General features: G+C 43.5%; 1 protein-coding gene across 6 annotated transcripts in view; it reads right to left on the bottom strand.

Annotated features, from left to right (window-relative positions):
• Positions 1 to 5743: 5743 nt before the first annotated feature.
• Positions 5744 to 12762, bottom strand: part of MECOM (MDS1 and EVI1 complex locus) — a 323830-nt gene continuing 316811 nt past the window's right edge. For all 6 annotated transcript variants that reach the window (XM_064721122.1, XM_064721123.1, XM_064721124.1 and 3 more), the window contains 4 exons: positions 12076 to 12220; positions 9127 to 9363; positions 8381 to 8567; positions 5744 to 7454 (listed from right to left, as the gene is read on the bottom strand). In XM_064721122.1, coding sequence (XP_064577192.1) covers positions 7320 to 7454; positions 8381 to 8567; positions 9127 to 9363; positions 12076 to 12220 — 704 coding nt within the window. In that variant the 3' untranslated portion in view covers positions 5744 to 7319. The remainder of the gene's footprint in view (positions 7455 to 8380; positions 8568 to 9126; positions 9364 to 12075; positions 12221 to 12762) is intronic.

The raw sequence follows: 12762 nt of genomic DNA, 5'->3' as shown, positions 1-12762 counted from the left end.
AGAGCTGTATTAGAGCAGAAACCCACACCCTGCTGAGACTCCTGACATTTTCCAGAGAGGAAATATTAAAAATTCAGTGGCAGAGTGGAGGAGGAGTAAGTTATACTTTGGAATAGCAGCGAGCTGAGAAAGCCAGATTTTTCTACTCTGCAATAAAACCCCCTGAAAATAATGAAAGGTTTTGAGCTGACTTCTGTTCTACACCCCACCAGTATCTGGGCAGCATAAAGAGCAAATAGGGAGCTCCCTCATAGCAGCTTCTGGGTGCTGCCATTCCCTTACACCATGTCAGGTTGTTTTGGTCTTGTGCTTCAGAAGGATTTTTTTAAGAAATAACTGAGCTGATCAATGCCTCTGTGCCATCCTGCTGGTTACCCACTCCTGCTTCTTTTCCCCCAGCACCACGACAAGTTTAGGGCAGTTCAAGATATTTGTTGGGTTTTTTTGGGTGGGGTTTACCCCAGTCTCTGTTCCTGCTCTACTTTATTCTTCACACAGTGGCCTTCTGTCCAACTTTGCTGTTTCCTAGGGTGGCATGTCCAGAGCTTGGCTTATGGCTGGCACAAGGGGAAGGAGAGGTCACTGGCATCCCATTCCCTGTCCATCCTCACAGGCAGCAGAGAAAACCCTGGGGAAATACTCAGCTACAAGCCAAGCTCCTGCCCTTCAGCACCTCTCAGCCTGGTCTCTGTGCTCAGCCAGGACAGGGACAAATTCAGACCTCACCCTGGCATTCCACAGCTGATGGGGTGTTCAGTCCAAAAGCAGTTCTTGATCTCCCATTCAAAGCTTTTATGGCTGAGTGTAAAGCTGGAGTGAGTTGCTCCGTGCAGTGGTTAAGGTTTTAATAGCTCTTAAGTAATAAAAACAGCAGAGCTGCTTCCAGGGAGTACCAGGGAATCAAGTCTAAATGTAATAAAGGTCTCTCCTTCGTTATGGTGGATTGCAAAGGGTTTTGTGGCTTGTGGTTGCTCAGAGCAGAGGGGCTGTGGATCCTTCTGAACCAAACTTTTACTGCACCAGTGTGATTGCAGCTGGCTGGACCTCACACCTCTGGGAGGGTGTCAAGTTAGTCTGAGAGTGGCAAACATTTTTCTCCCTTAGGAACTGAGTCCAAGGCTGGATGCTAGAAAATATTCCTGGCCATGCTCAGATGGGAGATGAATTCAAGAGAAGACCCAGCAGGCCACAGGGTGCAGGGGACACATTCCAATGGGTCTTGTTCTACTGGACAAGGAGTGATGGTTTCTTTTAAGCTAAAAGAAGATCTACTTAGACTAGACATAAAGAAGATTTTTTTACAATGTTTTTTGTTGAGATATATGTTGGTCAGGCTGCCCTGACCCTGGAAGTGTCCACAGCAAAATTGTGGAAAGTGTCCCAGCCCGTGGCAGAGGGGTTGGAACTGGATGGCCTTTAAAGGTCTCCTCTAGTCCAAACTATTGTATGACTCTATGAAACATTTGGGTACAGTAAAACACTTGCTTCCTTAATTAGGAAGATCAAAATCCTTCAAATATTTGTAGGAATCAGTTTTAAATTAGACCATTAGGTTTTGTCCTCTGATGCTTTACTTTTATTTGGATGACGGATGACCTGATACTGAGCCTGCTGGGATTTCCACATAGATCCCTCTCAAATTCAGGAGAGGTTGAATGTTAAAATTAATTTTAACATAGCTCATGCCTGAATTTTAATTTTTTTTCCTAATGTATCAGCACTTCAGATGTCAAAAACCTTTTGCTATTTCAGGAGTGGAGAAAGATGTGCGGCTGAGATGGGAGAGGATCCTTGGAGGATGCTGAGGTCAGGTTTGCACTCTGTGTGTGGAGAGGGCAGCTCACCACCTTCCTCTCTTTTGCTGGCAGCTTTGAAGCAGGAGACCCCACATCGAGCTGCTGCTGAGCACCCTGAGCTCTCTTATCCACGCTGAAATCTCTCTCTCCACTTGTGAACCTTTCCAGGAACTTTTCTTGCAGCAGTTCCTCCAGTGGCCACCCTGGGGAAGGCAGAGGGGCTGGTGTGGCCTGGACAAAGGGGCTGCTTTGCTGCAGGACCATGTTACCCCCCTGCATGCCTCCCCCCAATTAGCCTGGACCTTAATTGGGGCTGACACGCGCCCGTTGAAAGAGATTCCCCAGGAATTAAAGCGCTGCTCCTCTGGTTTGGGTTGGCTGCTGATGTGAAACATGACATGATCTTGGAGGATTTTCTGAGCTTACCATGAAGCAAGGCTGCCCCAGGTATCAAGCGGGCTTTGTGCTGGGGCTGTAATCATATTACAAATTGAACGCTTCCACATGTGCGCGCTGGCACATCCACCCTCGCCTATCTCGCATGTATCTGCCCCAAGGTACAGATGCTGAGGTCTTGACACAGCATAATATGGATCTCAATATATTTTCCAGATTGCCTTAGCACATGCTAATGAAAATGAGGAGTAAAAGGCCCGCGAGAAGCAGCTGTTTAAAATTTTCTTCAATCCCCGAAAATCAACTTCTTAATTACTGATAATTTAAGCATCAAAATCACCACTAACCCTCTTCTCCCACTAGGCCCTCCCAAGCTGGGAGGCCTGCTTGAAGACTCTTGGGCAAAACTTTTTCTTAGAAGTGTAGCTTTTCATCAAATTTCTTCAGCTTTTCTGGAATTAATTAGTATTAAAATAAAGCAGGGAAAGGGCGAGTGCCTGCTGGAGGTGCCTTCTCTCAGACCTCCTGCTTAGACTGCTAAAGCTCATTGTACCACAACACTTCCATATTTCTACGGCACCTTTCATAACAAAGGGTTCCCCAAACTTCCCCAAATGGATTTATAGATATAAATAGCTTCAATTACCTTTAAAATGTGCACTTTCTTGGATCAAAGAAAGCAGGCTTTGCTTCTATCGTGCAAAAGGATCTGTGTTCAGTCTGGTTTGGGTTCATACCTAGTGGGGCAACCAGTCCCAAGCAAAGTTTAGGCAGTGGTTTTGGGATAAGGGCTGGCAACATATTCCATGAGTTCCTGGATCACTGTGTGGCAGTGGGGCCTCTTTCCAGGGATTATCTAAATGTTAGTCTTGTTAAAATCTAAATTCTGGGATAATTTTGTTGAGAATTGTTTTCCTCTAGCAGCAACTAAGTCTGAACCAGAGGAAAAAAAATAATGGAAAAGAAGGTGTACACAGTACTTATTTTTTACTTTTTATTTGATGTTCACCATCTTCCCAGCCTTCCCTAAATGACTCTGAACTTGAGTTGAGCCTTTCCTAAAGCTGGCACCATTTTCTGTAGAGAAACAGAAGCTGAATTAATCTGGCTCTTGCCAGCCCCATGCTAGGTGTGCTCACACAGAGCCAGTCAATGGATGGGAGCAAGGCTGGTTTTGGCCAGGCTGCAGAAAACATTTTCCTGCTAACTGGAGTCCTGGCAAGGAACATGGGGTTTGACATGGAAAAAGGGGGTTTCTGTTTGCTGCTGGATACCTTTTTTTTGTTTAAATCATTACTGGAAGCATCTTTAAAACTGACTTTTCCACAACACTCTACGAGAGAGCAACAAAACCACAACTAAATATAGCTGGAAGGCAGAGAGCAGAGTGGAGCCATCCAGGAGCTCACAGTGAGTCTCTACATGGGAGAGACCTGACAGAAACTTTTAAAGCTAAAAACATGCACGGAGCAACGGGCCAAACTGAATAGCTGAGCAAAAGCAGCCCTGCAAATGCTTTTATAATAACTTCCCCTGCCATTACTCCACAAATGTACCCACTGGAAACAGCAGCTGACACAGGAATGGTGACTGAGACCCACTGGGCTATTGAGGAGCTGGGCCAGGGTGAAATATTGATTAATCATCTTGTCATGCTGGGGCTTTGCTCAGTTCTGTAGATGGGAATTGAGAGGGTAATGTGCAGCTCCTCCATCTAGGAAGGCTGCTGCATCACATGGGAATGATTTGTTGACTTACAGAAAAGTGCTACAGTGGGGCGAACAGTAGGATGATGCTGAAATGAGATGAAGGGATTTTTGAAAAGTATTGACTTTCTTTTTTTTCCTCAGAAAAAATTAAATCACTGTAGTAGAAAGCCAGAAACATCAATCCTCACTCAGCATCTGTTTGCACCTGGACAATTGCACCTGTGTGGTCCATTGGGGAGGGTGTGACACAAAGACAAAAACTATCCAGCTTTCTTTGTTTATTGGGGGATGAGATGAGCAATCAAATCTGGATTTGCTTTTCAGCTATTCCTCTGGGTGAACAACTCTAGTACTGAGACAAGGCAGTGAAAATCAAGGTCATGGTAAGGGATCTACAGGGAGTTGAAGGACTCGTTGATATTACAGAAATACACTTTGTCCCCTCTGCCCATCAAACCCCATGGGCAGTGCTGCAATGTGACAAGAAAATACCAAGTTCCAGACAACCAATGGGAAAATGAGCCCAGGGATTGGTGGCATTTGCTCCCTAATGGTCACCAGAGCTGGTTATGGGCAGGTTGAGCTAACCCTGAGCTCAGCTCAAGGAGTACTTTACCTGGCAGGTTTATGATAGGTGTGCTGCTGTAACCCAGAACATTAAACCCAGGGGACACGGTCCCACCCTTTCTCCACCTCCCAAACCCTCTTTCATCTAGGGCAGGTGAGGGCAGAGCTGATAACAACTGTCATTGCATCAAATTAAAGGGGAAAACGATCTGGAAAGCTGTTTGCAGATAAAACTTGACTTGATTAATCTATTTGTTCTCTGTGTTTGGCAGAAACCTAAAACCAAGTTTCACAGTGGCTTTAACTGCCCTAAAAATAATGGCCTATTTATGCAATTATCTGCATGTACGTGGCCATTACCTCAGGCCACTGCAGTACAAGAATATGCACACGGGATATTTTTTTTTCATCTATTTACTTTTTTTCCAGGTGGGGTTTAGGCTTCCTGCATGAAAACCATTCCAGTGTAGGTTCTCAGCTTGCCACCAACTCGTGCAGAAGGCTCTCAAGCTGAAGGAGCAAACCAAACAAGCCCACACCTGGGCTGAAGACAAGAATGACACATACAGGTTATTCTGAAATATAACTTAAATATCTCATTAAATATCTTATGAGCTATGAGAGGTCTTTGGGCACTGACACAGGCTGAGAGAGGAACACCTCAGCCCTTCCATCTCTGCTGATGAGAAGATCAGCAAGATGGGCATTCCCTGGGAAAATGCTGGCTTTTCTTACATCCCCCCTCCACAGGTTGCCCAGAAGCAGGGATTCCAATCTGATTTCAAAGGGAACACAAATTAAAATACCCTTTTTTTCCCTTTTAGACTCTAAAAGGCTCATTTTATGCAATTGAAGGCTCATTTAGCTTCTCAGCCATGGATTTTGATCACTCTGGTGAGTGAATATTTCACTATGCACCAGCCAAGCCACTTCTTCCCAACAAGCAGCAAGCAGGCAAAACTCAAAGTCAGGGCTCCACAAGTGCCTTTGAAGGTGACACTGCACCAACCTCTTCTGTGAAATGACCTAAATATCCCTCTTTTCCAAGGTAGTGTTTTGAAACTTAAAGGACTTACTAAACCCCTCCAACAGTCAGTCTATTGAGAGGCTCTGGCTCGGGTCCCACATTTCATGGCCAAGTCCAAAACACCTCCCAGTGCCCCATCCTCTGGTTGCCCTCATGACCCCACAGATCCATCATTGCTGCAGGGGAAATGATCCTTTTGTTTTTGCCCCCAACTCAGACAAAACCAAGACAAAAAGGAAATGGATCCCTTCAGTTTTGTAGTCCTTTATTATTTTTTTTTAAGTTGATCCTCCCATAGTAATGTACTGAAATGCGTAACAGTTACATTGTACAAAGCATTTAAAGAAAGTACCTCAACTTGCCGATTATTTCAAAATGAGATTATAAACAAAAGGAAAAATAAATCTGGTCCCTCACTAAAGGCCAAAAAAACCCCCAAAAAAATAACTGAATACCTTCCGTTATTTATTTATTTTTTTAAAACATAAATTTGGAACACTTCATCTTACAAATAGGATTAACATGAACATAACATCACACAAGCTCGCAGACAACCAGCATAAAATATTGGGTACAGTTTTTTTAATCAGAAGAATCATGCTTTCATGAAGAAATTATAACTGTTTATACAATCGAATCAATTTACTGTATTACAAAAAAAAAAAAAAAACAGAACAAAACTAAGTCGCATCTATTAGTTATTTAGTTCATTAAAAGGCAAAAAAAAAATAAAAGAGGAATGTAAGAAAATTTCAAACACTGTTTTGCACTCCCATATACACAGATCAGTTCACCTCACTTTTTTTGGAAGTACATGGGTGCCTTACGTCGTAACGCAGTGGGGGACTGGAGCAGTGCTGTTTGTTACAGGAACAGTGCTATTGTAATCAACAAACAATCGTTTGCCAACAAATAAATACACGGTACACACAACACAAAGGAGAAATTAAGAGGGTAGGGGGGAAGGAAACAATACAACAAAATAGTGACATGATTGTCGAAAATTAAAGAATCTCCTTACAATGATTCGAACTAGTGGTGCTGTCGATGAACGCGGTGCTTTCACGGAATTATCTGGATGATTTAGCTTCTTGTAGTAGTGAACATTCATAGTTTACAATATACACAAGCCTCTTATGTATTGTTTCTCAGAGTTCTTTCTTTTTCTGCCATTTTTTTTTCTCCTCGTTTTTCCTTTTTTTTTTAAACAATGCAGTTGAGAAGGTAAAAGAATTATGGAGAGAACAAAATATTCCCTGTTACTTCTTTCTACATTTACGATGGATAGTGTGCATTTGATAGAACTATTTTCTTTCCTTGAAGGGCTAAAATGCATAAAGCTTTAATGAAGAGATTTGTACATAAAAGCAACTGTTCCCAATCCTGTGTCAAACTATCTTATACAAAAAGAAAATCAATTCAGTTCCTACTTTAAAGGAGTGCCCATGTGTGTATCAATGCAGTCTTAACCCTCCTGCCCCTGCCCCTCAAAGCCGGGTGAACTGGAAGACACTTTTTCCCGGCCCCGTTTACGTAATCCACTGAAACAATTTTTAAATTTTTATTTTTTTTTTAAGTCGCATTGATCCTCCAGAAGTCAGCAGCTGCCTTTGCTGTGCAAAACAAAATATTGAGAATAAATAGTTTCTTTCTTTCTTTTTTTTTTTTTCTTTAAAATTATTCCGTTTAAGGTCACCGGACTTTAAATGAGTGACCCTGCAGATTTATAAGGCATTCTGCTCAGCAGTCTTTTAAATAGTCATATACGAAAGAGCCATGCTACTGGTTTGGACTTGGTCCCATCCTCGGAACGACGCCGCACTGTCATACGTGGCTGATGGACTGGATGGCGCTGGATTCCGCGGCGGCTCTCGCCATACTGTGCCACATGTTGGGAGAACTGTGGGGTGCAGAATGGAGGGAGTCCTTCTCGGAGAGAGAGAGCATCATGGCATAGGCCTGCATGGGGACAGAAGAGGGACAAGGAGGTCACACTTCTGAGCTTGGACCTGCGCCACCCGTGCGCGGCCAGGGCGGCAGGCAGGCTACAGCCATGGGGTTCAGCTTATTTAAAAAAAAAACCGACTAAATGCTTTAGGTAAAAACCACTGTCAACCCCTTCACTGACACTTTTGACTCACTAATAGTAATAATAATTTCTGCTTTCATCTGGTTTCACAAAGCTCAGAGGAGCCTTTAATAGTTGACAAGGTCCCAAAGTCTCCTTTGCCTTCAGATTCTTGGCACAGGAGTCTCTTTTCAAGAGGCTGAGGAATCACATTATCCCTTGTCTCGTCCTGTATTTCACCAAATGTAACAGTCTCCTTTGCTGACCTTTCCTACATGCATATTCTGCAGTTTTTAAAACAGGAATCTTTCAAAGGGGCTAAAAAACCCCATTTTAATTAGTTAATGTTTAGAAAACGGCAAAAAATAGCACCAGGATGCCATTTCAGTTATTGCTGTTTGTAAAACATGCTGAGGAGCTAAAGGTGGTACCATCCATCAAAAAATAAAAAAAATACCAAAAAGCCAAGCCAGCCAGAAGATCAAGTCACATCCCTGTGAGGCTGCAGCTAAAATCTGCAGCATCAGTGTCAGCAGAGTGGGACTAGTTCTTATTGTGGCATTTCTGGGGGCAGCAGGCAGAACAAAAATAGTAAAAAAAAATAAGAAAAAAGTATGGAAATCTTCTGCTCTCCGGGACCAGAGTGCCCTGCCATGTCTCTAGGGTTCAGTGGGATGTTGGGTGAGCCTGAGGTTTGTGGACATGAAGCTGTCAGCTCTGTCTGACAAAGCTGGAGCAACCCTGCCTGCCACACACTAACAGCTTAATCCTGCGGGTATTTGGTGACAGAAATATTTTAACTGAGTTAAGCTTTTACCTGGGATTTGGATTTCCTGTACAATGGTTGCTTGAGGTCCTCTGGCAGCTGGGAAGCATTGAAAGCTGCCAATTCAGCTTCACTGTATTGATTTTCTTCCATTTTCCTCATTTTGAGGCTATCTGTGAAGTGCCTTATGTGGTCCAAAGCTGAAAGTCCAGTCTTATTATACTCCTCTTCTTTATACCTACAAAAACACCATGGAGGTTTTAAATGTCAATTAAATGATCCTCTCTGCGTGCCCTCATCTTAGATTTACACATCTGAGAAATTTCCCCCCTTTTCACATTCATAAACCACTTTGCCTCATGGAATGGCGATTCTGAAGTAAAAGGAATTCCCTTTTCTGCTCCAAAGAAAGGGCAGTTGAGTGGGGGAGGGAGAGTTTGCCTCTCTCATGGTGTCTCCACAGCCTTTCACAAGGACATTATGAGAGGTCCAGGACGGCTTGCGGAGCAGATAACGTCTCTCCCATGGAACTGTCTCACCCTGCTTCCTGTCTCACCCAGAACCTCACAATAGCTCCCCAAGCACACTCAGTTTTCCTAACAAGGGCTCCAGCCTGCACGAGGAGGCTGAGAGCAGGGCTGGTGCTGACCCAAACACGGACGCACGTCGCTATTGTGAGTGGGGAAGCGGCCGCTCTGCAGCGGTTCCCACGGCAGCTGGTTTGGTGCTGGCACTCCTGCATGCTTTATTGTTCCCATCCTGCCTATCGGGCACACCAATACTCGGAAGGAACCAACCTGCCAGGGGAAGCTTTGCAGTTCATGTCCAAAGCCCTCGTTTCCTCATAATCCTCCTCGGGAGTGCCCTCGTGCATGTCACTCGTCGCGGGCTCTTTGACTGCCTTCCCTGCCACTTCGCTCTCCTCGTCCTCTTCATCCATCATTACTTCATCCTCTGCCTCCTCGTCGTCCAGCAGATCCGAGTTCTGGCTGGCTACCATGGCTTTTTCATCCTTAAAGTGGCTGCCATTCATTCTGAAAGGACCAAAACAAATGCAAGCTATAAACACAGATCAGATATGAAAGCTTCTCATGGGCAGACTCTTGGAGGCAGATCTGAAAAGCATCTGTCCCAGCAGAATAAAGTGATTTCTGTATTTTATATCTTGCTTAGCTTCAGACATTCAGGCAGCATTGGAGAAAATTCCACTCAGAAATCAGTGGGACGTTACAGCACCATCAGCATGGGATTTTCCTGTTATCCTCCTAAAACTACTGTTCTAACAAGAGGCGAGTTCAGATAACCATTCCAAATTTTCCCATGCATTATTTCATCTCAAGTTTCCAATCATATATTTAGTCTGGGCAAAACAACTCACTGCCTTTGAACAGAAGCTGTAGGGGCCAAGAAACTTTGAAAATCGGATCTGGCATTTTTTAAAAAAATGACATCCAATATTGCATTCAGAGTTTTAAAGTCAAAATTACATGCATAATTAATTTTGCCCACTACCACCCCTCTGGAAACCATATTGCTTCACTGAATGTATGGATTTCATACATGGGAAGCTAAGAGACTTCAGCTGGAGACCTGAAGAGTGGTCTGCAATGTCACCTCCATGTTGAACTAGGTTATTGACTCATTTGAAGGGTAAAAAGCAATGAAAAGAAAGGTCATATGGCAATTTAAGTGCATTTATTCTTATTAAATGAGTAATTACAGCAATACACACATGGAAAACCATTTGGTCTACAAACTGTTATTACGCTGCCCTTTGCTCTCAGACAATGACTTCTCTTAACTACTTCCTACGGGATTTTTATCAAGGACATAATACCCACGCTGAAGTAGGGGTTGTTTGGTAATGGTCTCAACCCTGTAGGATTCAGACTGCATTGTGTCCATCACATCAAATGAGAACTAAAGAAATTCAACACGGCCTCAACAAACACCCAACCAGAGGCACAGGGACGTGAACGAGCTGCACCCACTCGAGCCCCCCCAAAATTCGTGCTACCACCGTATCTGCCCCCACCACGTCATGCAGCACAGAGGCCTTGATTCATCTATTGTTCTCATTGTGCAAAAGGTCCTTAACTCTTCCAGGAATACAGTTACAAAAATGGAAACCTTATTGTCCGCACGCAGTTTGCCTCAGACTCCGTGTGCTTCAAACTGTGCGGGACAATATGGGATAGACCCAACGTTGGAGCAAGATAAGATGAGCCCTCACAGCCTTGCTGGTGTTTGACATTTGACTTTCTGAGGAGCAAAGCTGGTCTCTGCCACAATAACAGCACCATTTTCCTGAACATATTAGAGTTTCATCTATTTTCCGAGCAAATTCCAGCTGACTGCCATGAGTTTAGTATTGCATTGAAAAAAGCTCTTGGGAACAGTCTGTCTTTAGAAGAGTATCAAAAAAATCTGAGGTTGTGCAGAACAGGGAGAGCTGAAGCAGCCGTCTCCCTCTAAGATCATCAGAGAAATATCTCTTTATCATCTTTTATTTAAATAGGCAGAAATAAGAAATTGTTGAGCTCAGTCTGGGCTGCCAACTTGCTTGTTATGCTCAATTGAGGCCGCTAGAAATGAAAGGGAGATGGACTACAACCAAAGTAACAAAAGCCATGTGATTAAGAAAACAGATTCTCTAATTATGCTTTCAAATGCAGCAATTTGCCAGGGATAAAATATCCGTCAAGAGCAGTCTGAAGTGCCAAATTTAGAAAGGAAACACTGCACAACCCAGCAACCTTTCCACTTTGCTGACTTCCTGTCGGAGGACATGTTGAGACCAGATGTGCGAGGAAAAAAATCCCAAGCCCTCATTGCCAATCAAGATGGAATGAAATTTGAATATGCATGTAATCACTTAATCCAATACCATAGTGGAAATTGTGTCGTGTCCACCCTTTTTATCCCTTCACAAAGGCATCAAGAAATTGAGGAGACAGCAAAGTTTGCCACCAACAGTAAGAATTTTTTGATGTTGATAACGCAATGCCAATTCAAAAGGGAAAATAATGCATAATGCAACACCAATCCCAAAGAAATATGTGGGGGCTCCGTCCCACAGCCTTTTCTGCTTAGCTGTACTTTTATTAACTGAAAATATTTAGAAGTGGTCTCTCTTCTGTTAGTTCAGAAGAATTCAAACACCCATATACTTAATAAATCTTAGTAGAAAAAGCTCTTTCACGTGCTGGAGCTCTGTGGACTCCCAGCGCCCACCCGCAGCCTCACGGGCTTTTGGCTACTCAGCATCTTTCTTGGGATTGAGTTACTTACGGGAAAGGACTTCCAGCTACAATCCTTCATTTGATCCAAGAATTTAGCCCAGTCTACTTTATTAATTACACATTTAAATTGCACTTAAATCCTAAGGCTCCATGCATCTAGCCACAGGATGTAGAATTCACCTGTTCTGCCCTGAATGTAAAGAGAAGGAATTTTTCAGCAGGCTTAAATTAACGGTGGGAGCCTGAAACTGAGAGCTCCAGATACAAGGAGAAATGTGTTCACAGATGGAATCTCTTGTCCAGCATCTGCCACTTGGAACATCTTCATGCACAGTGGGGAGGGAATCAACACATTTCTTTTCCTGAGACACCAAGGTGGCCACTGAATCAACCAGATTCTGAAATAACTCTGGCTCCAGACACCATCAAAAGTGAACAATCAGGTCTGCAGACCTGGAAAAGGAGTGGTGGGCACCTTCTGAAGGTAGATCACACACAACTCACCTCTCCTCTGAGTTTTGGGGGGATTGATTGTTGTGGTTGCTGTTTCCAATAAAATTCCTAATTTCTGTGAAGTAAGAGTCCTCCTTGTCATCAAGGATTGCCCCTGTGCTTTCCAGTTCTGAGTGAGGTGAAGATGTTGCAGTACCTTAAAGCAAAACATATGATTTTTTTTCTGCTTCTTTACATTTTCTATATTTAACCATTTAAATCAAAATGAAATTGAAACTCTGGTTAATACGGGTGAGAGCCAAAAGCTGGTCAGTGTGAACTATCAGCTTTTGGCCATAAAACGAGTAATTAGTGGGCAAAGGTGATTTCCAGCCAAAATGACCTGGTTCCACGCTGGGTACCATTTCCATGATTTATCATCACTTTTGCCATGTCCCTATTTCAACATCTCCCTCCTGCTCCTTGTGATTCCAAGACTGTCCATTGATAACTGTCCTTCTTAGACCAATGGCCCAACTGAGCAAATGGAACTTAATTTTTATCTATCAGTTATGCAGATTTGTTCAAAATATGGAGCAGCCATTGACATATTCACTGAGAGCCCAGTGTCAGATGCCTTTCTCTGAGCACTGGGGAAGGGACAGCTCTGCATTCACTGCATGCCCATGGTTGTCTCCACAGAGGCAAAATGCAGACTGAAAGGACTGCAGAGAGGGTTTTCACTAAACCCTGCAGACA

Source organism: Zonotrichia leucophrys, chromosome 9, assembly GCF_028769735.1.
Source record: "Zonotrichia leucophrys gambelii isolate GWCS_2022_RI chromosome 9, RI_Zleu_2.0, whole genome shotgun sequence".
In the NCBI taxonomy this organism is placed as follows: domain Eukaryota; kingdom Metazoa; phylum Chordata; class Aves; order Passeriformes; family Passerellidae; genus Zonotrichia; species Zonotrichia leucophrys.
Note: the sequence above shows the minus strand (reverse complement) of the source record. Positions and strands in the feature narration are given on the sequence as shown.